General features: G+C 51.0%; 1 protein-coding gene across 1 annotated transcript; it reads left to right on the forward strand.

Annotated features, from left to right (window-relative positions):
- Positions 1-420: 420 nt before the first annotated feature.
- WFDC1 (WAP four-disulfide core domain 1) lies at positions 421-23480 on the forward strand. Its single transcript, XM_036909394.2, is given in 7 exon segments — positions 421-755; positions 15528-15708; positions 18067-18150; positions 19068-19208; positions 22164-22205; positions 23423-23452; positions 23455-23480. Coding segments are annotated over 7 exon segments (648 nt in total). The 5' UTR covers positions 421-611.
- The last annotated feature ends 798 nt before the right edge of the window (positions 23481-24278 follow it).

A 24278-nucleotide genomic window follows, 5' to 3' on the forward strand; every position in this document is an offset into this window, starting at 1 on the left:
ATGCCTACACCGGAGAGGAGCTCCCAGGGTTCACGGGTGTGCGTCCTCTCCCCACGGCCATGCGTTCAGCCAATCCCCACTTGGCTGCATCTTCCAAACAAGCTTTTATGGGCAGTTTGTCAGCCCAGCTCAAGAGGCAGATGAGGTCACAGCTGCGAGCCCCTAACCGTCCTGTCCCACTGGACTGGTTCCCCTGCGTGTCCGCCCACCGTGGGCCAGGTCTCCCAGTCCCCTGAGCCGGCACACCTCCCGGGTTGGGGGGACCGCCCCAGCCTGCAAGGCAGTGCCCCTTATCCCAGTGTGGCAGGGCCACTCCCAGCCACATCTCCAAGCAAGCCCAGTGCCCCCTCCTCCTGCCATCTGAACCGCCTGAGCTGCGGACGTCTTGGTTGGAGTTTCTGGGGCCAGATGTTATAGGACAAGCTAAAAATAATGGGGCGGGCTGGCCACCATCGGGGGTGGGGTGCGGTGGGGGCATGTGCTGGGCGCAGACGCATGACCTGAGGGATCGGCTGAGTGGAGCCGAGGCCGCCTGGCAGACGGTGCGCTTCACCCCACTTACAGGACCCACCCGGTAAGAGGGCCCCTCCTCTCTGAACATCTGGGAGGAAATGCCTGTTACCAGCTACAGGATGGGCAGAGGCGGAAGGAAGGTCCTCTGGGCTCTGTACTTCCTGCTGCTTCTCCCCGAAGCCGGTTCAGCCAAGAACATCTGGAAACGGGCACTACACGCAAAGTTGGCTGAGAAGTCCCACGTAAGTGCCCAGGCAGGGAGGCTGGGAGGAGACGGGCGGCCCCCAGGCACTGTATATGCTGTGTGTGCATCCCCCGCCCCCACAGACGTCTTCCTTTCTGGGTGTCCCAAAGCTGGGTGGTGGGCAGAGGGGACTCACCGCCCTCAGAAGGCTCCTTGCCTGTTGGTGAAAAAGCACAGGGCGTGCAGATGTGTGCAGGGGGGTAGCGACATGCTTTTGCCTACGAGAGTATACTTTCTCCTGACAAACAGCACCCAATTTAAGAGTCCAAGGACTTAAAGCTGAGTTTTATGTCTCAACAATCAATAGGCAAGTGTTTATGAAGTGTAATTATTCCTGTGGTTATTTGCTTATTCAGTAAACATTTAGAGGAAAGCTCTCTGGGCTACGTGCGGTGTGGGGTCCAGTGGGTACAAGATGGGGACACCAGCTCCCGCTCTCTAGGGTGACAGAGATTAAGTCAGGCAGACTGCTGGGTGACATGTGATGACAGCACGAAGGGTACAACTTAGTGAGTGGCCAGAGGCATGCACCCTGGAGCCAGGTGACCAGGTTTGAATCCAGGCTCTGCTGCTCACCAGCTGTGCAACTTCAGGCAAGTTGTTTGACATCTCTGAGCACCAGCAATCTCATCTGCAAAAGACAGCATGATGTGTTCTTTTTAACAAGCATGCTTGATCACCCCTGCGTGCCAGGCACTGGCCCAAGCTGTGGGGAGGCAGACATCAGCTCCCTTCCTCCGGGGGTGCACACTGAGCACACTCCGGGGAAGTGAGAATAAAAGGAAATGGACTGTGTTTGGTGACAAGTGCCAAGGAAAGAAAGAAAACAGGACGGGAGCCAGGAGAGAGAGGGGGTGTGGTGAGGGTGAGGTTTTAGATCCTCCTCATGTGTGGGGCACCGAGGGCTCCGGGAGGGAACACGGGCTCTCGGGATTAAATGACTCAGGATGCACAAAGCCCTTACACGCCAAGCAAGTGCTCAGTGCATCTTGCTGGCTTTTAATTAAATAACTGAGATCAGTAGGTGCTCGCCACACCGGGTGGGGTAGAGGTTCCTCAGCGCGCAGACTGATGCTGCTCGTTCGCCGCTGTGCTCCTGCTGCCCTGCCTCGTACTTGCCACTAAGTCAGTGTCTAAGACATTCTTTTGAAAAAAAGTTGAAGTATCATTGATACATAATCTTATATAGGTTTCAAATGTACAACAGTGGTTAAACATTACCCATATTATTAAATCCTCACCCCCTCTAGAACGGTTACCCTCTGTCAACATAGGAAGATGTCTCAGAATCACTGACTATATTCTCCGTGCTGTACTACCGTCCCTGTGACCAGTTGATATTGTGATTGCTAAGTATTGTGCCCTTAATCCCCCTTCCCTCCCCCCACCGGCTCTGACCCCTCTCCCTTGGTCACCACTAGTCACTTCGCAGTGTCTGTGAGTCTGCTGCTGTTTGGTTCATTCTGTTTTGCTTTGTTTCAGTCCACAAATAAGTGAGATCATATGGTATTTGTCTTTCTCTGCCTGACTTATTTCACTGAGCATAATACCCTCTAGATCTACTCATATTACAAATGGCAGGATTTCTTTTCTTTTTATGGCTTAATAATATTCCATTGTGTGCATGTACCACACCAGTACATTCTTAATGGTGAATTACAGGAAAATACAATGAAAGCACAGAAGAACATGTGCAGCTTTGTCCCAGGAGAGTCAGGGAGAATTTTCCAGGGTTGGGGGCATTCAACCTGGGGCTTTGAAGGATGAATAGGAGTTTTCCCAGTAGAGAAGTGGGAGAGGGAAATGTTTAATGACCCTGGGCACAGTGGGGGTGCTTGAAACTGTACTGAGGCTAATCTCAGACTTCTGGACTCATGTTCCACAGATGAGGTGGAGGCTACTGGGAGTGGAAAAGTAGTGGTGAGTGGTAGGTGTCTGGAGGAGGGGGAGCTCACATGAGATAGTGCAGTCACAGAAGGCTTCCTGGAGCAGTGAGACCTGACTAGGTCTTGAATTGCTAAGAATTAGGAGGAAGGAGGACATTGTGGGAAGAAGACTCAATGTGGGCAGAGGTGCAGAGTTAGAAACAGTGCACCTGGGAGCTCCCGACGGGGCAGTGCAGGGAGGGAGGGAGATCCTACCCGCGTTCCACTGCTCCCTGTTGTTTGCTGGTCCAGCAGGACAACTCCGTCCCCCAGGGGACGTAGCACTTTGGTTTTAGGACCACAGAGGGTTTCCCAGTACATCAGCTATCGTAGGAGCAGTGCCGTGACATCTCACTGGGAGGAATGGGGAGGCTGGGGAGTTGGGGACAATGTTCAAGGGTGGGGGTTAGGGCTGGGTGAGAGGGAGTCTCTTTTAAAACACAGGTCTGGGTGGGCTTCAGAAACCAAACTGCCTGTAGCCACCATGTGTCAGGACACGAGTGCTTCGTGTTTGCCCCTGGCTGGGCTGCGACACTCCCTGGCCATCAGCAGCCTCTGCTTCCCTCCCAGAGCCTGGCTGCAGAGAAGGTTTGGGCGGAGAACCTACTCAGAGCAGGCCCCAAGGGAAAGCCAGGCTGTGGTTCTGTGGCTCAGAGAATAGGGAGGCTGGGCAGGGCTCCAGGCCCAGGAATTCATTGCAGCGCATCTCTAATGAGCTGCTCAGCCCCTGGGTCACTCACTGCCCCTCTCTGGGCCTTGGGTCATTACCTAGGAAATGAAGGCAGAGGACCAGATGGCTTCCAGGGCCCTTGTGCTTACAATTTTAACTTCCATGCATATGTCAGTGGGAGAAAGGGGAGATTTAGGACTAACAGGAAGCAGCCCCCACACTCAGAGGCCCGACTTTCCCATGTCCCCAAGCTGAGTCAGACCTTGGGCCTTGGCCCTGACTCTCGGGGGGCTGGGGGGCAGGTCGGGGCGAGGAGAGGCCGAGTGTCCGGCAGTGCACTGGAGCCAGCATGTACCCACTCCCAAGAGGTAAACAGAGCTCTTGCTAAACATTAAAACATGTAAACTTACAAGAGGAAGGAAGGGAGCGCTTCTTGGAGAGACGGATGGCTTCCTGATGACTCGCTGCCCCTTGCTCTTCTCCCTGCACCGCATCTGGGTGGCAAGAGCACCACGCCCTGAGTGGGGGTGGCTCCCCTCCTCCCAGCTCCTCATCAGCATCCTGGGGCTGGTACCTTGAACTCTCCTGTGCATGGTGGGAACGGGTCGAGGCGACTCTGGGAGAGCCCCCTGCACCAGGTGCCCCTCACACCCTCTCAGAGCCCTCACCTCGGCCCGGTGGGTGGAGGGGGCCCAGGGGATTGCCTGAGCGCTGTGGTCGGCTTACCGCCAGGGCTCAGACCCAGTGCCCCAGGGGAAGACACGGCCTCCTGTTCCCACAGAGGCCCATAGGAGCTCGTCATGAGCAGGCTTCTCCTCCCTGAGCCTCAATTTCTCCATCTACAGGATGGGAAACAGCAGTGTCCTCTTTGCAGTCGGTGTGAAGACCGCAGAGAGCTTTCAGCTCTGGGCCTGGCACAGAGCCACCTTCTCTACCTGGGCACTGTTCAAGACGAAAAAAGCAAAACCACAAAACCAGAACCAAATATTTACAAGGCCGGATAACACAGAGGTGGAGCCCTTGTGGATCACCCAGTGGCCATTCTGGGTCGATCTGCCAGTTCTGCAGAGCTGGGGTTTTTGGTTTTTCTTTCCTGGCATGAGATGAAGCACAAAAAAACCAGTTCTTCACTGAGTATTTACTGTGTGTAAAGGACAGCGGCCCTGGCTTTCTCCTCCTTGGCTGGGCACCTCCCAAGAGCATTCTGTAGGTTCCCGGAGGTTCTCTTGGGTTTGAGCAGGTCCCCTGTGTATTCACACTCCTCAGAGGACCCCCACCCCTTCCCCGCCTTACTCCCCCCACCCCTGCTGGAGCTTCCTGGACCCCTCCTGAGAATACTCCCTGCCTTAAAATTCTAGTGTCAGGTCCGTGTTGTGGGTTTAATTTTGTCACCCCCAAAAATGTTATGTTCAAATCCTAACCCCTTTTTGTGGTACCTGTAAATGTGATCTTATTTAGAAATAGGGTCACTGTAGATGTAACTAACTGAAATGAGGAGATACTGGAGTAAGGTGGGCCCTACATCCAATATGGCTCGTGAGCTTGTAAGAAGAGAAGAGACACAGAACCAGAGATGTAGAGGGAGAAGACCAAGGGCAGACAGCCAGGAGGGTGTGTCTGCAGCCAAGGATCAGCCGGGTTTGCTGGCCGCCCCCAGAAGCCGGGAGGGAGGCAGCAAACGGATCCTCCCTCAGCTTCCAGGAGGAACCAGCCCGGCTGACAGCTTGATCTCTGACTCTGGCCCCCAAAGCTGTGAGCCAACCTGTTCCTGTTGTCTAAAGGCCCCTAGTTTGCGGTGTTTTATTACAGCAGCCATAAGACCCTCATCCAGTCCGCTGCTGGGAGCACAGTCAGCTTCTGCTACTTGGAACCAGCGAGTCTGAGGGTGGACAGCTCCCAGGCGAGGCCCTTCCGGCCAGGATGGGGGAAGCTGTCACCACACCGGAGTCCTGGGGACCCTGCTTGCTTCTTGGAAGATGCTAGATTCCACCCTGCAGGACCCCCATCAGCAGGGCCACTGAGACGCCTCCATCTAGAGGAACAGGGGCCGCTCAGGGGGCCCTGGACTGTTCATGGCCAAGGCCGCAGGTCCTGCCTGGGGCTAGAGAGAGGGGAAGTGGCCGGTCCAAGTGGAGTGACCCGACTGCAGGCTTGGCCAGAAGCTAGGGCCTAGCACAGAGCCTGGCACCTCACAGGCACTCAGAGACATCTTAAGAATGGGGGTTGAGCCGGCTGGCTGACAGGTAGGTGGGAGGAAGGAAAAGCAGATGAATAGTGTGGCTTTGGGGATGACCTTGAGCAAATCACTTCCTGTTCTTTGGGCCTGGCTTCCCCCACCACCCCAGGGTTCCAGTCCTGAAATTAATTCCAGGTGGAAATGAATAAGGAGGGTTGGAGGATCTGAACAGACACTTCTCCAAAGAAGTTCAGATGGCCAACAGGCACCTGAAAGGATCCTCCACATCGCTTATTATCAGGGAAATGCAAATTAAAACCACAATGAGATATCACCTCACACCAGTTAGGATGGCAAACATAAAAAAGACTAGGAACAACAAATGCTGGCAAGGATGCCAAGAAAGGGGAACCCTCCTACACTGCTCGTGGAAATGTGAACTAGTTCAACCATTGTGGAAAGTAATATGGAGGTTCCTCAAAAAACTAAAAATAGAAATGCCATTTGACCTGGGAATTCCACTCCTAGGAATTTACCCGAAGAAAACAACTTCTCAGATTCAGAAAGACATATGCACCCCTATGTTTATCGCAGCACTATTTACAATAGCCAAGATATGGAAGCAACTGAAGTGTCCAACAGTAGATGGATGGATAAAGAAGAGGTGGTACATATACACAATGGAATACTATCCAGCCACAAGAAAGAAAACAAATCCTACCATCTGCAACAGTATGGATAGAGCTAGAGGGTATTATGCTCAGTGAAATAAGTCAGGCAGAGAAAGACAAATACCAAGTGATTTCCCTCATTTGTGGAGTATAACAATGAAGCAAAACTGAAGGAACAAAATAACAGCAGACTCAGAGACTCCAAGAAGCGACTAGTGGTTACCAAAGGGGAGAGGTGGGAGAGGGTGGTTGGGGAGGGAGGGAGAAGGGGATTGAGGGGTATCAGGATTGCTGCACATGGTGTGTGTGTGGTCATGGGGGAGACAGTGTAGCTCAGAGAAGACAAATAGGGACTCTGGCATCTTACTACATTGATGGACAGTGACTGCAATGGGTTATGGGGGGAACATGATAATAAGAATGAATGTAATAACCACATTGTTTTTCTTGTGAAACCTTCATAAGAGTGTATATCAATGATACCTTAATAAAAAAAGATTGTAATAAAAAAAATGAATAAGGGAAGAAGCATCCAGGGCCCCATGTGGTTATAATTGGGAAGCATGCATGTGAGAAGGAGGTGGGAGGCAGAGGGAAACTAGTCCTGTTGCCCAGATGTCCATATGCTAAGAAGGGATGAACAACATGGGGCCTAGCCATGCGGGGGAATATTACTCAGCCACGAAAAAGGGAGCCGTCCTGACACATGTCACAGTGTGGATGAGCCCTGAAAACATGCCGAGTGACAGAAGCCAGACACTGAAGTCCACAGATGGTATCATCTATTTGTGTGAAATGTCCAGAATAGGCAAATTTATAGAGAAAGAAAGCAGATTAGAGTTGCCAGGGGCTAGGGGCAGGGAATAAGGAAGAACTGACAGATGAGATCAGAGTTTCTGTTTGGGGTGATGTCAGCATTTTCAATAGAGGTGGTGGTTGCACAAGATTCGTGAATTTAATGAATGCCACTGAATTATACACTTTAAAATGGTTAAAATAGCAAACCTTAATGTTACTTATATGTTTTACCACACACGCACACAAAAAGCAGGAACCAAAGTGACCTTAGGGATTCTGAAGGTGCGTGGCATCCGTGCAGCCGGGGGAAGGGATGGTGGTCCCCCTGCGTCCCCAGCACCCCAGGAGGCCACTCGGAGTGCTCCCTCCTGCACTGACTCTCAACTTTGAGGCCTCCTCCTCAGAGGGCCCTTCCCTGACCACCATGTGGAGTCCCCTAAAGCGTTTCTATAACCATCCTGACCTCTCCTTCATAGCCTTTAGCTCCATCATTGTTATCTGCATGATTTATTTTTATCTTGTGACTTTGTTTAATTTTTTATTAACTGCTTTTGCAGATGACCAAAAAAAAGCCCATTTATTTGCTTTGATCTGTGTGTTGATGGGTTAGTGTTTGTCACTTGTCCCAAAGATGAGCCATGTGAAGGCAGGGACAATGTCTTGTGGTTCAGCCCAGTGCCTGGCATGTTGTCGGCCTGGGAACTACGAGTATACCATTAAATGAATGAATAAATGAGGTCGAAACCTTCCAGAACAGGACAGAAGGGATGGAAAATTCCAAAAGCCTTCCAGGTGCACGGCAGTGCTTGGTGCCCGTCAACTGGAGGAGTCAGTGGAGCTGGCAGCCTTGCTCTCGGGGTGCTCTGAGGTGGGGCTGTCCCTAGAGTGAGGTCCCAGGTTTTTAAGCACCTCTCCGAGGAAGTCCCATTGACCATGCACCAGATTCTGCCTCAGAGCCTAGTGCTGAGGTCCCGGGCGTCAGGAAATGGCATTCATCAACCCACACTGACCTTTACTCCCTTTGTTCCAAGGAGAGACATATTTTTAGATCTCTGACGTCCAAATTCCAGAGGAAGAGCAAGTAATGCTCAGAGGAAAATTCTTCCCTCACCGAGCAAACCAGTCCTGGGGGGCACTTTTATTGGTCTAGCTGTTAAATCACTGGAACATTCCGAAGAAGGGTAAAGCTCTTACACGCAGAATGAAGGGGTGGGAAGCACCCGGAGAGGGATATGGGTAAAGTGGGGCAGCTTGGGAGATTAGATTTCTTTTCCTTAAATGGAAATGTTTTAATTTTTTGTTCCTGATTATAAAATAACCTGTACTGAAAAAGAAATTCAGACAAAACAGAAAGTTCTAAATACATAAAAAATTATCTAAATTCTTCCTCGGAGACATAAATTCTGCTGATGTTTGGTGTGTGTGCGCCTCAACTTTTCACGAAGCAGTTATACTCAGTGCACATTTTTTTCCTGATGGTATGTTATTCATATTGTTTAAATATTTTTTTATTGAGATGAACTTCACATAATATAAAATTAACCATTTTAAAGGGCACAATTCAGAGGCATTTATCACATTCACAGTATTGGGCAACTACCACCCTATCTAGTTCTAAAACACATCCACCACCTCAAAAGGAAGCCCTGCCCCCACTGACAGTCCCTCCCCACATCCCTGCGCCAGCCCCCCCGCAGCACCAATCTGCTTATGCCTCTATGGATCTGCCTATTCTGGACACTTCATATAGATGGAATCATACAATGCATGGAATTTTTTGGCTTATCTACACTGTTTTGTACCTCGTGTATTCCATCGAACAATATGTGGTGACTGTGTTAATACGGCAGATCTGTGTCCTTTTTTTGAAGGCTTCTCTCGTGTTCCCAGGAGCAGATGTGCCATTATTTATTTACCTGGCTTTCTTTGGTTTGACATCCAGGTCATTGGCTCCAGTGGAATCCAGGCTTGGACTGGCAGAACTGGGCTTCCCGCCGAAGGAGCCCAGAACTAATGCTTCCCTAGCCGCCTTCCTTCGGGTATCAGCAGCACAATGGCTTTGCAAACCTATAGAGGCTTCCAAAAATACCTCCCTGAGGAATGAAAAAAAAAAGCCACCAGGTCAAAAACCTTAAGGGAGTAATTTTTATCCAAGTAAGCATGCAAAACTGGGAAGTTCTTGCCTAAGTTGTACCATAAACATATGTTCAGCAGCTGTTTGGAAATGGACTTGCCCTCCTACAGTCCCTTAGTGGGAAGGATGATAAAAAATGGAAATCACAGATTGCTCTGGAAATTCCATGAAAGATACTGTCAGTCTGGGGTGAGCTGCCACATTTGCCAGGGATCTGACATGCCACCATTCTACTTCTGTCTGAGTGACAGTGAAGGGCAGGTTGGCTGGGGTTCCAGAGGGTATGGGCCAGGATGAGTTCTCTCCAGAGCATGTACCTGGAGGGGCAGGTGTAGGACCAGGTCCACAGGTGGGCAGGAGGCAGGACTGTGGGAAACGGAGAGGCCCCGAGCTGAAGCAGCAGGAGGCAAGGCTGGGAAGCAGCTCCCTGACCCAGACTCCTAGGACAGAAACGCCCACAGTCAGATCCAGGTTCGAATCCTGCTTCTGCTGCTTGCCAGCTGTGTGACCTTGGGCAAGTGCCTTTAATGGTTCTGTGCCTCAGTTTCCTCATCAGTAAAGTGGGTTAATAACAGCAGTGGCCTCAGAGGGTCATGCTGAGGATTCAGTGGGGATTCAGTATGCGAGGACCTAGCATAGCACTGGCACACAGTACACACTAAGAGCTTAATAGATGCTGCTTGCCCTGACATTATTATGGATCGGGCCTCCTCTTAGTTTCTTTTGTAGCTGCCTTCCCAGCAAACCCAAATCATCCTCTTTGAGTGAGTGGACAGCAGGGAGGAGGGAGAAGAAAGTAAGCCCGGGAGGGATGAAGAAGTGTGCTGAACAGAATGTGACCGATCCCTGGCTATGGGACCAGGGGCTGGGAAGGCCAGCGTGTCAGCAATGAGAAAAGTAGTAACAATACCAGCAGCCGCACTGCCAGGGGTGCTGGGGTGGCCTCGTTCCCTCCCAAATGCCTGCAGCAGGTGGGACTTTGGTGCCATTTTGCACATGAGAAAAATGGAGGCTCAGGCAAGTCCTTGATTTTCCTGTGGGATTGTTGGGGAGCAATTCGGTTTGGAGAGTCAGGGAAGTCAGAGTGTGAGGTGAGGAAGGAATTCCTTCAAGCGCACGTAGCAGGGAGTGACGGCTCCTTGCAGGTGGCAGAGAGCAAGGAAGAACAGAGAGATAAGGGAAGCTCATTGAACTGCTGCACGAGGCACATCCCCTGCCAACTCCTTAAGCCACTGTCACCTGGTGTCTGGTGTCCACTTGGATCTGCATGGCGTGGGAACTGAGTCCCTATCACCCCAGGATTACAGGGAGCCACAGAGCACGGGATGGAGTGAGATTGTGTTCTGAGAACTTCCCAGAGGCAAAGAAAGGAGATTTTCAGGCCAGTTACTAAAGAGCGTGATCATACAGCTGCAGTTCTGTCCAGGTCACCCAGGTGATGGGAACTTGCAACCCCAAATCAAAGCTCCCTGCAACCCCTTCCTACTTACGGGAAATAGGACAGAGACAGAGTGAAAACTTGAGCTTAAGTCTGGAGGATAGAAGGAAATCACAAAGTAACAAAGACACCACTGGAAACATGCAGGCACAGAACATTACAGGTTGAGCAGTGACAAGTTTATTTAAGGCAAAAAGGTGCACACCTGAAGAAAAGGGAGTGTGGGGTGCCTCAGAGAAGAGACGCCCCAAAGGTCTGGAGTTTTATAGGGCTTTTTGGTAGGAGTCAGCATAAAGCATGATGTAGACAGGTGACTTACAATTCCTTTGGAATTTAGTCTTAAGAATAGGGTTATTTAGGTGACTACATAGGTCGGGATCCTGGCATTCTTTGTCCACATAGGTTTATTTACACTTACACTTCCGAGGTCTGTCTCCTGCCCTGTTACAAAGTTACTTGATTAAAGAGCAGGAAGAAGAGGAGAAAACAGCATATAGGTTAAATTAAATAATAAGCTGGGTCTTTTAGCAGGCTAAAGTAAATTTTACAATGGCATGACCTAATTGATGCAATGAAGACATGGGCTGCGCTCAGATACTTTGCTTTATCTGGGGACTAGCCAGACATTCCGAGTTGCTGCTGGCCTTAGGAGCTTCACCTGATTAAGTCATTGACTCAGTAAGTCTTTTCTGGCTCTCTAATTTTATCTGGTTAACCCTCTGAGTCCCTTTTAGGGGGCTTTACTGGCCCTATTCTCCCTTCACCCACTCATATCTACGTTTCTGCCTAACACGATCACAACAGCTATGAGGTGCCAACCTGGACCTGCGTGATTCCTAAGGCTGGGGAAAATTCCTGCTCAATTCTGCCCCTGCTGTGGATGAGGTCATGGGCCCTCGTCCCTCTGTCCTTAGAGGATGGATCAGCTGGGCAAAGAGGTGGGGGAAGTTCTGAGCGGAGGGGACAGCAGGGGAAGGCTCCAAGGTCAGGAGGAGTAAGGCGTCTTCGCAAACCTTCAGGAAGTGAGGCCGCTGACTCCAATTCATGTTTTGGAGGCAGGGCCACTGTAGCTCTGGGGGAAGTGTTTTCCTGTCCCCGGGCAAATAAACTGGTGTGACCAAAATCAGTCAAGGGAAAAGCTAGATTGGGAGAAACCCTTTCTTTGCCCCCAAGAGGGCCGGCTCCATCTGTCCCGCTAGCTGCTGCTCTCACTTCCCCGTCTCTCCCGACCCAAAGTGCACTCGCCTCTCTGCCCACCCCTTCTGGAAGGAACTCTGTGAGGCGGAACCTGGTAACTGACAGGCACCAGACCAATTATGCAAAATGGGGGAGGAGAGAACAGCTTCTCTCTCCAGAGGCTGCAGGAAGAAACACTTATTGATATGGAAATGGACTAAGACCAGGTGACAGATTCTGGAAATATTGCAATTTTACCCGGGTCACAGCCACAAAAACCAAGAGAAGGGCCTAGGGACCTAGGGGCACAGGATCAGGGCATATGTGAGTGGAGACCTGAGGAACGTGTGGGCTGAGCCAGGCCAGCATTTCAGGTGGGAGGCACAATCTGTGCAAAGGCCCAGAGGTGGGACCAGCTGTCATGTTCCAGGAACTTCAGAGGCCAGTCTGAGTGGATAGGACTGAGCAAGGGGGAGGCCAGTGGGAGGAATCAGGTAAGTGCAAGAGCTGGGAATGGAGGCAGCCAGCTTGGGTCTGACCTTTAGGCCAAGGACTTTGGCCTTTAACACTTTACCCTCAGCCAGGTGGGATGCCACTGAAGGGTGATTCATTTATTTCCTTGATAAACACCAGTTCTTTCTCAGAACTCCAGGAAACATCCTTTTTTAGAAGCCTCTTTGAGCATCATCATGCATGACATGAAATATTTTTCAAAACATTTAATCCTCTAATCGGGGCTTCAGTGAAATCAGTTCTTTATCATCCATGACCATCTGTTGTTTTGGTCACATGATAAATAACTTGGGAGATTTGATGTCTCAGGTGCTTGTCTCTGTTCTCTCCAAATTCTGAGAAATGACATTTGAGTTTTCCTTGGAGAGCAGTGGTGCATTTAAAACTGATCTCTCTCTACACCCTGTGGGAGGCTGCCTTTAGGAAGTCACCGGACTGGGAGGTGTTGAAGTGTTACTGGCTGAGATGCTGCACTTCCCAGGGTCATGTCTCAGAGGCAATGAAGAATGAAGCCAGCAGACAAGAGTACAGAGCAACCAGCAAAGCTTTTAATGAGGAACCAAAAGGAAAAATATCCTGCTAGCCAGGAGGGGCTCCAAGAGACGATGCTGTTGAGGGGGTTGAGTCTAGGGGTTTATAAGCTTCTGGAAGGAGGAAATCCATGCCCTGTCCATACCTGATAGGCAACTGAACGAATGACATTACAACTCACTCCTGACTGGCTGAAAGTACAATGCTTCATTTGCATAGAGCAATTCATTCCTGATTGGCCAAAAGTAGAATGCTTCATTTGCACAGGGCATAATCAATCAAGGCGGGGGTCTATCTACTTAAGAGTACTTTCGAATGGCTCGGCGGGATTGGAGCTCTTTGAAGGAAGAAACCCCCATGATAGGCTTGGAGTTGCTGCCAGCCCCGAGATGGGGATTTCAGGCTGAATTTTCCCGGAAATGGTTTTTTGTTTACTGTGAAGCCCTGCTCTTAGTTCCCAGGGGCCACGAGTTCTATCTGCCTGTGTCCCACTAACTCCTGCCTCAGGAGGTGGGCAAAAAATGTCTCACTTCTTAACTCCAGGTTCCACACAATTTTATAAATGAGGCTTAATGTAAAAACAGGCTGGGCGGAAAAGCCACGGATCCCCTCTCACCGCGCATGCGGCATTCTGCATCAGCTTTGAAGGCTGCAGGGGCAGCTGTCGCATTCGATAGGATTAAAATGGAGGGGAGTGGGCACAACATGGGGCCAATTCCGTGAAGAAAAGTAGTGGATTATGGCTCCTGTTTGCACTTGAAAATTATTCGTGATGCTGCAGGAATTAGAGGGGCCAGGCTCGGCAGGGGATGGTGAAGTCTGAACCACGAGTTTGAAGAGCCGTGCTCTGGTCTCCTCTTTGTTTTGGGGGTGAACCACTGTCTCCCGAAGCCTTTGTTTCCTTATCTGCCCGATGTTGGCTTTATGTTCAGTGTTATATTTCACAAATCAAGTGACCTATATATATAAGGGGGAAAAGATGAATTCTCTGCGGGAAGCCGGGTGAGGCCAGGAACCTCATCGCCCCTGGCTGTGCCCGCCCCACGTGGTCACTGCTTTCTCCCTCCTCCTGCACCAGCCTTAGCCCCTGGGGCTCCCTGGGAGGGAGCGAAAACACTGATTGCGATTCTACCCATTCCAAGATGAGCCCGGTGGGGACCTGTGCTTGGTAGCCTGACGCCCCCTACAGGGCATTGTGAACAGCACATGGAGTTTGTAAGCACCCTTTTTTTAAACTAATGAACATATGTATCATAGGTGTTTTTTCTGTTAAAAATTCTTCATAAGTACTTCTGTTTAAAAATTTTTAATTGTTTTCTTTAAATTGAAAAAAAAACATTGAACCAGTGCAAAAGAATGTATAATGAAATCTCCCTTGGCTTCAAAACCTAATTCTTCTTTCCAAAGGCAATCTTTGATAACAGTTCATGTATTCTTGTGTACCCTTCCAAAAATGTTCTAGGCCTATACCAATATAGATATATGACATGTGTGTCCTAACGTGCATTCTAAAATACAGTTAAGTGCATAGTATGCAAACTGTTCTGAACCTTTGTTTTCTTCATGAACTACGATATCCTGGTAATCATTCATAAGCAGGCGAAGGGCAGGTTTTAATGGCTGCATACTACTCCAGTCTGCAGACAAGCAGTATTGTTTTTTGGACAATACAAGGGGGGAGGATTGTGAAGTCTGTATAGGTGTGCAAGTGGTGTGGGTAGGGGGTCTAAATAGGAAATTAGATGACAGGAACAGTTTAGGTATAGGCCAGGAGGGAGGCCAAGCCATGTGCTTTTTCCCAATGAACCTACTTTATAGCTAACTCTGTGTGCATGTGTGTGTGTGTGTATGTGTCTGTGTGTATGTGTGTGTGTAGGGAAGTGTAAGACCCACCCCTCCCCAAATACCACTTTCAAATCCAAAAGCAGAGCAGAGTTACCAGCATGGATGGGGCCTGGTGTCAGAGGGACCCAGGGTGGGTGACCTGGTGTGACAAACTCTCCCAACCCCACCTCCCTAATGCTTATTTAATTGGTTTATGCCCATATTTCCTCTATGCTAAGTACTACAACTTACTGTCAAATTTTTATTAAAACATAATATCAAAAAGTGGGAAAATCATGTGTCCGGCTCCATGAATCCCCACAAAGTGAACACCCCCCACATAACCAGCACCCGTATCAAAAAGTGCAACAGGGACAACCTGCACACACAGGTCCCCGGGCACCGTGCCCACCCCCGCGAGGCGACCACTCTCCTGACTTCTCACCGCAGACATCAGCTTTGGTGGTGTGTGGACTAAAAATATACATGGAATCACACTGTGTTCTCTTGTGAGCTGATTTTTCTCTCCCTCACTATTTTGTCCCTGAGATTTATCCAAGTTGTGTGAATTTGCCCATTCTGTGTGTGGCTTGTCAATTCTCAAAGCACTACGTGAATATGTGGATTATAAGTAATACAGACGTCTGTATAGAAATAGATGCGTGTGCATCTGTGCGCGTTTGCGTATATCCATACAGGCACACACACAGGCCCCGTTTTCTCCGTACACACATGTGCGCGCGCACGTGCACACACCGGGACAGACGCTTCCCGCACAACGGCTCTCCAGATCTCCTCACCCTTTCTGCTGTGGATGGGCGCGGGCATTTCAGTTTGGGGCTGTTCCTCAGCTTGCGAGCTGGGCTGGCTGCGCGGTGGGAGCCCCGCTCTGCTGACGCTGGCTCTCCCCGCAGGCCGAGGGGGCGGCCGCCCTGCAGCCCCGCGCCGACCGCTGCCCGCCGCCCCCGCGCTCGCTGCCCCCCGGCGCCTGCCAGGTGGCGCGCTGCCAGGCTGACTCCGAGTGCCCGCGCCACCGTCGCTGCTGCTTCAACGGCTGTGCCTACACCTGCCTGGAGGCCGTGCCACCCCCGCCAGGTAGGGCCGGGCGGGCGGGGGGCGGAGGGCGCCTGGGGAACCGCCTTGCCCTGCCCGCGGGGCCACACCGGGAAGGAAGGGAAGGGAAGCCTGTAGGGGGCACTGAGGGGGGGATAGGCAGCTATGTCTCCTGGGTGGAGAAAAGGTGCCGGAATGTGCACCTTTGGGTAGAAAGGGGCAATGACGTTTCCACCACTCTCGGTTCTGCTTGCAGCTGAGCCTTCAGATAACATCAGCCTGCGTGGACTGCACCCTTCAGTGAGAGGCTTACGGTTCCCATAGACCTTAGCTGCTGAGGGTGGCTCTGAGACAGTCGCCCTAATCCCTCCTTCCAAGGCGAAGCAAGAATGACCACATTTTGTTTGCTTTGGGGTGAGGTCATAGCGATGACATGGGACTCAGCACCCTTAGTAATGCTCATTATTGCAGTCTACCATGCGTTTGAGCGGGGCCTCTGTTCTAGGGACTGGCCGGTATGCCCTGCCAGGCTGGCTTCTACAGGACCTTTAGTAAGAAAGACAAAATGGCGCTCCCTCCTGGTGGAAAAGGCACAGAAGGTAGTCCCCCCTCTGGGTGGGAGGGTCAAAATGGTGCTCCTATGGATTGCAACAGGGCATAGGGATTCTAGCCTCTTTTGCCACTTTGGCCAGGTGCTTTTGAGCAATACACAAACTGTGCAACTGTCCGTGACATTCCCAGTAGTCTTTCCATACATCGTCTCATTAAATGCTCACTGAGCCCCAGGAGTGGAAAGATTCTCAGCCCTATTTTGCATCTGAAGACACTGAAGCTCAGACAAGCAGAGCTGCTTGCCCAAGGCCACAGAGCAGGCACAGGTAGAGTTTTGATCCAGCCTTCTGACTGTGTAGGAGTGTCCGTGGCCTTAGGCCCCGAGAGCAGGGATATGGGGCCCCAGCTCTGTCACCTGGGCCATATGTGGCTCACTCACTGCTGGAACATCCTTCTTGCAGACACCCACACAGCTTACTTCCTCACGTCTTCAGATCTTTGTCCAGATGTGGTCCCTTTTGCAGGGAGTTTATTTATCAGGTAACTCCAGAAAGTTCTAGTGAAGAAACAGAGCAGTGAGACCCTGGACCTCCAGGCCCATAGGGGTCTGAAAATTAAGGGAAGGTCTGGACCAAGTTTCAATAGTGCAAAATATACAGCAAGCTTCCCTGCTCTTCAGAAGCCTTTGATCAAGGCAAACGAGAAGACAAATAGTAAATATTAATACATTTCCTATTTGGTAAAAAATAGCATTGAAAACATCTTTATCATGTGGTCTGAGGTGGTAGAAGGAGGGAAGAACCAGAAAATTGCAAAGAGTGGCTGCAGAGCCCAGTCATGTCAGCCCTTTAGTCCGAACATTGCAAACTGCTGGTGGATTCAGTGCTGTCTCCATGTGCCCATTGTGAGCAACCACCTTATAAGGACCTCATACACTTACAGAAAAAACTAACTGCAATTTTTACTAATACCCCCCTCTGTACTTTCAAAGCCGCTAGAGAGCACATCAGCCAGTTTATTGTTATCCTATTTTGGAGTCAAACTAAAGCAGAGGTCCTAAACACATGGGATCCCAGACCAGATTTATTTGATCTCCCAAGTGCTTGAAAATTTTAAAGATTAACAGCCAACATTTAACCATCAGAAGAGTATATATTTTTAAATATAGACTTAAAGTGTCTTTTAAAAAAATACCTAGAGGCTCCAGGAACACTGGGAATGGCGGACCAGAGCTGATCAGCGGCTGAGCCACTGAGGCAGGAACACACTCCGGGTTGCCATGGTCCCATCTGGCCCGCTTTTTCCATTTATGGACCTATTTGCCACCTGAAGGCATTTGGGCTTTCAACCCCTGCTTTGAGTTTTTGAAGACCTTGCAGTCTATTGCATGGGTCACTCTTCTGTTAAAAATATATTGGTCAGAAAACAAGCTTTGCTGTTGTAACAAAAAGACCTGTGATCCAAGAGGCCCAGCCTATTAGCTGTTCATGCCTCTGCAGGTTAATAGGCCTGAGTAGACAGGTGGGCCCTGGCAGGTAGATGGCTCTGCTCCACAGTCACCCAGGGACCTTCCAGCCTGCTGCTCTTGTGGTCAAAGTGGCTCCCAGCAGGAAGAGGGAAGCAGAGAGAGACAGTCACATGGCCACGCCTATCCACAAGGGAGGCTGGGAAATGTGGTCTCCAGCTTGGCCACCCAGTGCCTGGTCGAAACTCAACAGCTCTGTTACTAAAAGGACATGGCAGATGTATCCGTGTGTCATCAAGTACAGGCTCACTGACCTCCAGGGGCTGGGGCGTTTCTCAGCTGCATGAGGCAGGTCTTGATTTAACTATGTATTATTTTGTTAGTTTTAGACTGGCTAGTGCAGCCGAAACCTCGATGGCTGGGTGGCAACGGCTGGCTTCTGGATGGCCCTGAGGAGGTATTGCAAGGTACCTACAGGGAGGAGCCCGACCTGATGTCAGAGGCGGGATCCCTCCTTCCCAGCCTGCCACCAGGACACTGAGAGCCAGGGCTGCCTCTGATCCTGTCCTCACACTCAGGCCACTGATACTCCCACCCCAACCCAGAAGGGTGATGCCTGGGGCTGGGCCAGGCTCTCACTCCCAGGACAGCACAGGGGTTGGCTTTCCCTAGGCCTGGGGCCTCCTTCCCAGGAGAGGAAAGTGACTTGAGTTGGTTTCCAGGTCCCTAAAATCATAACAAGGGCTTCATTGCTCTCTGATGATGAGTTTCCCTCCAGGGTGGGTGGAGAACAGTTCCTGAAAGGAAGGACAGGCAGGCCAGTAGCCCAGAGAACTGTAGGGGGTGGGGGTGCCCACTGGTGTGTGTGACTGCCCGTTAGGGTGTGAAGCTGTGCGTGGCTGCTGTGAGGCTGTCCTTGGGGCCAAGTCTGAATACTTCTGTGCGTGCAAAGGCATGTGACTGTAGGTATGAGTGTTGATGTGTGTTTTAGGACTCACGGGAAGATGCAAATGTGTGCTCATGTCCTATGTACGTATGTGTGTGCATCAGGAAGTGTATGAATGCGTGGGTGCATGTGGCTTTGATATGAGTCTCTATATGTGCATGCCAGGACTCATGTGTGAGCATGGGCAGGATTTGTGGGTGTGCATATGTGGCTGTAAGCATGAGCATGTGTTTTGGGGTCTGTGGGTGAACATGTGTGCATGCATGTCACTAGGCACGTGAGGGCATGTTTGGGATCCTGTGACTTTGGGCTGCCCTGTGTGTGTGCATGTGTACATGTGTGTGTGTATGCATACCCCTGGGGGCCCAAGCCACAGCCTGGGAGCTGGGCGCCAATGAGAGGCGCTCACTGGCTCACTGACGTGTGCCCCTCCCACAGCAGAGGCCTGCAGCACCACAGAGGATGGGGCAGAGCCACTCCTTTGCCCCTCGGGCTACAAGTGCCACATCCTGAGCCTAGGCAACGTGGCTGAGGGCATCCCCAACCGTGGGCAGTGTGTCAGGCAGCACCGGCAGGCAGGTGAGTGTGGCACCCAAGGCCTGCTCCTGCTCCCTGTCCCAGCCCCACGCCCCCGGCACCCACACGGAAGGTTGGACCCCACCAGCGAAAACCACAGCCCGAGCCTGGCCGGAGGTCCTGCCACCCTGCGCCTCCTTTGGAGTCCCCCACCCTTTCCCCGCCCCACCTGCAGTGACACAGACCCTCGAGTTGGCATACCCCAGCTCTGCCCCCTCCTAGCTGGCTGGCCTTGGGGTCACTTGCACACCTTTCTGAGTCTCACTTTCTCATCTGTAAAATGGGGCCATTTCATGCAGTTTTGGGGATTAATTTAAACCCTACATGTAAAGCCCTCATGGTAGAGCCAGGCAATAATAGGTGCTCACTAAACATCAGATATTTTATCGGCATCCTTATATTTATTTTTTGAATTGCCTGATAGCCCTTAGCTCCCCAGGATCTCTGCTAGGACCATCCAGTGTGACTTCATTAGACTGTCTTTGGAGAGGAAGGCAATAGGCTGGTGAAGCACATGAGAGTGTCACTTTACGTTCATGATCGTCCAAGGAGGCCAAGGGCCACAGAGCAGGACCGCTGGTGATGCCTAGAGCCCACATGTGCCTCATGCAAGGTGTGAGGGTGACAGGTCGGAAGAATTGCAGCAGGTGAAGAATATGGAACCTCGGGTGGTGCAGCTTCGCCTCGCCAAAGATGAGCGCGTTGGGACTTGGCAACCACACGCTCAAGGGCCCGGCTCCCCTTCTCTGCCTCTTCGTCTGAGAGCCGAGCCCAGCAGCCTCAGCCAAGACGAGGCTATTACAGCGCCCCTGTGGCCACAAGGAGACATCAGGATGCATCATCAGCCAAAAGCATTTTTTTTTTCTGATTTGAGAATTTATTTCAGTGAAGTGTTTCAAGAAAGACATAGACATTAAATTGGTCATACATTTAGCATCGTTGTCATCACAAATCATACAGCTAGGAGACACTAGAACTCTCTCAAGAGGCCTAGTTCCTGGAATTCTGAACTTTGAAAAGTTGTCTACAACAGGTTTTGAATCAATCAACTAGGCCTCCCTGTGCTTTCCCCTACATTCCACTTGCTGTTGGGGGTGATAAGTAGGTTCTCCAGCTGGACAGCTGGGCTCCAGTGCTGCGTGTGGCAAATAGCCTAACTTCTGGGGCCTCCTTTTCCTTATCTGTAAAACGGGCTACTAATAGATGAGCTCCTTCATGGACTGAGGAATTCATGCCGACCATGCCTGGCGCCTCAGAAGCACAGAGCAGCATCTCCACTGTTTGTATCGCTGTTTGTCCCTAGACGCTGAGTCACGCTGTAGGTGGCTGGGATGTGCGGTCCTTCTGACACAAAGCCCCGGGGCAGGCCGGCCTGTGGGGACCTGCTGAGGGATGGAAGGAAGAGTCTTTTCCAAAGAGAGCTGAGGGGCAAGTTCCAAGTCCTCGGGGCTATAATGTCATCTTCCTAACTAGAAAGGCCTGGAGCTACTCTGCCTTTCTCGTCTCTTGGTCTTGCTACTCAGTTATATGACCTGCAAACCCAGGTTACCCTTGAACTGCCAACCAGTGCCAAGAAGGCTGGAGGTGAGCACAGACGGCTGTGCCCACGCTGCCCTCTGGTGACGGAGCGCCTCATAGGGGCTCTACACAACATGGCAAGCCTGCAGGAGAGTCTCCCTGGAAGGCAGCATCACATGTGGTTAAGAATGTGGGCCCAGAGCCACCGAACGGTTTGGATCTTGCCGCTTTCTTCCCAAGTGACCTTGGGCAGGATCCTCACCTTTCTCAGCCTCAGTTTCTTCATCTGTAAAATGGAGATGTGATGTTGAAGGTCTTAATAGGAATTGCTCAGAGCCAGTAGAAGGTGGAGTGAGAAGACACCTGGAAAGTGCTTAGAGCAGGACCTCATGCACATTAGGTCCTCCAGGAAGGTACACCAGTGTCATCTGACTATGGAAGAGGGAGGGCTTGAGTTCAGGAGCTTGCCCAGACGGCACATAAAGCTGACGAGGAGCAGAGTGGGAATCCCCAGCTGGCCGCTGGTCACAAAGCCTATGTGTGCATGCTGGGGGTGGGCGTGCGTGTGTGCGTGCATGTGCGTGTTCTCCCCTTCCCACAGGAATGATGTAAGCATTCCAGATGGAAATGGAAATGAAATTCTCCCTAGCCTTGTCCCCGTGGGGCTGTCACTTAGCAGTAATTGTTGGTAATTATACTGGAGTTTGGAAACATTTTGAATTCCAACAACTCCATCTCCAGGAGGAGCAGGACCTTCTGTCCCAGGATAATCCTCCCAGAGGGGTGGAATGAAGACTCACTCAAGTGGCTTTGTCACTTGCAGTGATGACTTTCAAGTCTCTTTGAACAGACTCAGAAAAGCACCATTTACTCCCCACATGAACATGTTTTGCAATGGTATGTGCTGAACAATATGTTCAAATTCTGTTTTGGCTCATCCGTTAAGACAGTGTGGTTCCCAGATGTTTTGGTCTCAGGACTCCTTTATACTCAAAAAATATTGAGGACCCCACAGGGAACTCCTCTGTGTGACTAGGATGTTTACATTATTAGGAACTAGAGCTGAGACATTAGAAACCTTTATGACAATGATTAACTCATTATGTATTTAAAATTTAATACATAATGATAAACTCACTGTGTACTAAATAGAAGAAACATTTTTCTTAAAAAAAGAGCTGCATTTTCCCACACAAAAATAGAAGGCTGGCATTGTTCTACATTTTTGCAATTTTCTATAATATGTAAGCAAAGAGAACTGGATTCTCACATCTGCTTCTGCTTTAGAGCAGCTGTGATATTACACATCATCTAGCCCCTGGAATATTCCACTGTATGCTTAGATGAGAATGAGAGTGTAACACATAAATAATCATTATGAAAATAGTCTTGGCTTATAAGCTCTCTGAAAAGAATTTAATCCTCTTACTTGTTTTCTAGACGTGCGATTACCACGACACAAATTTTACAAAGAATACCCTGGTAAGAGAAGAAACTACTCTTTCTTTGCAGAGGGTTCTAAAAAAGGCAGTGAGGATTTCCTGAGTGAAGGAGGAAAATTAAATACCTTTCACTGTTGTGAGAACCACAGTCTGAGCTGCTGTGAAGGGAAATTGCTCTTGTGCCCTCAGATGGCCTTTGGGGGCGAGGCGGTGGGCTGAGCAGATGCGTCTGCCATGGAAATCTCTCCCCCAGCCTGAGCAGTCCCCCCGGGTTGCTTCTCACGTGCGCAAGAGCCATTTAAGGCTACAGGCTGGGTCTGAGGCAGCAGCTCAGGGAAGCCTCAGGGACAAAAGGGGAACTAGGGGTAGGAAAGTTAGGAAATGGAGTAGAAGCCATGCTTGCTGTCTGATGGTGGGCAGGAGAGGTGTGAGCCAAAGAGACCCTTGGGGGAAAACATGGCTTCATGTTAGATGTCAGAACCTGGGACAGGAAGTGCTTAAGTCCATCCTACTTTCATTTAGGGAACTAGAAATATGGTGGATGCCATCCTTCTAGCCACCCACCCACCCATCCACCAACCCATCCATCCATCCATCCACCCCCATTCATCCATCTATCCATCCATCCACCCATCCACCCATCCTTCCACCCATCCGTCTACCCATTCATTCACCCATCCATCTTTATTAAGCATTTACAGTACATATTTACCAAGCACTACCCTTCATTCTGTGCTGAGACTGGGGCTGTATTAGTGAACATGGCAGACCCAGTCCCTGCCATCATACAACTAATATCCAGCAGGAAATTCAAACATTCACGAGTCCAGGCAGTCTATTCAATGATAATAGTGACCAGGACAGTTGAGGTCACATGCAGGAGACTATGAAAAGGACACCTTAGACTAGCATGCCAAGGGAGGCTTCCTGAAGAGGGGGCATATAAGTTCAGCCTGAAGCATAAGACGTAGTGGGCAGAGAAGAGCAAGAGGGAAAATCCTGAGGCTGGCAGCAGCTGGCCTGTACAGTGAGCAGGGGGCAGCCCAGGATGTAGGCAGGGCAGTGGGTCCATGGCACAGAGGGGGACAGGCTGCCAGGGGTGGAGGGTGACCTCCTTCTGGGGAGAAGGTGAGAAACAGGCCCAGGGCCCCAGGCCAGGCTGAAGTACGTGGACTTAATTAGGCAGTGGCTGGTGAGCCACTACATGCGAGCAGGAGCGGACGCAGCTGCCCTGACAGAGCCCTGGTCTTTCTGCAGAGGGTGACTCCAAGAATGTGGCAGAGCACGGAAAGGAGAGCAGAGGCACTTCCAATAACGTGGGCACGGCCGGTAAGGGGGGAGGAGTCACGAGCCCCTGGCCAGGGCCCTGGGCAGCCAGGGCCGCAGGGGACCCCAGTCATGAGGCTGGCCAGTGGGAGGGGGCAAGGGGCTTTCCCGGGGGGGAAGTTTTAAATTCCCTCACAATTCCAAAATGAACATATGAGAACTTGGTGTGTAATCAGAAGTGTCCCTACCCTCCGAACTATCAAAGGACTGGACCAGGCTGTCACTCTCCTTCCCAGCCCTTCTTGTCCTTGCCTCTGTGAACGGGCAGACAAGTCCTCCATTGTGCCATGAAATCTGTCCCCCCCACCATCCCCGCATCTCTCCCTCCCTTGGTCACGTGGTACTGCAGGCTGCCAGCTCAAGGATAGGCAGGTGCCAAGCACTTGGCTACCCAAGGCGCCCACGGATGTCTGCATGTCAGTGGTGCACCAGGCCTCGTCCTGGGGCTGCCGCAGGGAATAAGCCAGAGTCGCTACCCACCGGGCTCCCCTCCTAGAGGGCGACTCAACAGGTCAGCAAGTCCGTCAGCAAGGAAGTGACAGACAGCAGTAAGTGCTGTGAAGGGAATTCACAGGCGGACAGGGGACTGTGAGGAGGTGACATCTGAGCTGAGAAGGTGCTGGGAGGGAAGACCTGGGGACCGGGCATCCAGGCAGGAACTGGAAGAGCAAACATCCGGGGCAGGAGAGATCTTGGCTTTGAGGAGCCACAGAGACACCACTGGGGTGGGAACAGAATGGTGCCCGGGGAGGCTGGCACCCGAGGGATTCCCAGCGGAGGCACTGGC

The sequence above is a fragment of the Manis pentadactyla genome, chromosome 15 (assembly GCF_030020395.1).
Source record: "Manis pentadactyla isolate mManPen7 chromosome 15, mManPen7.hap1, whole genome shotgun sequence".
In the NCBI taxonomy this organism is placed as follows: domain Eukaryota; kingdom Metazoa; phylum Chordata; class Mammalia; order Pholidota; family Manidae; genus Manis; species Manis pentadactyla.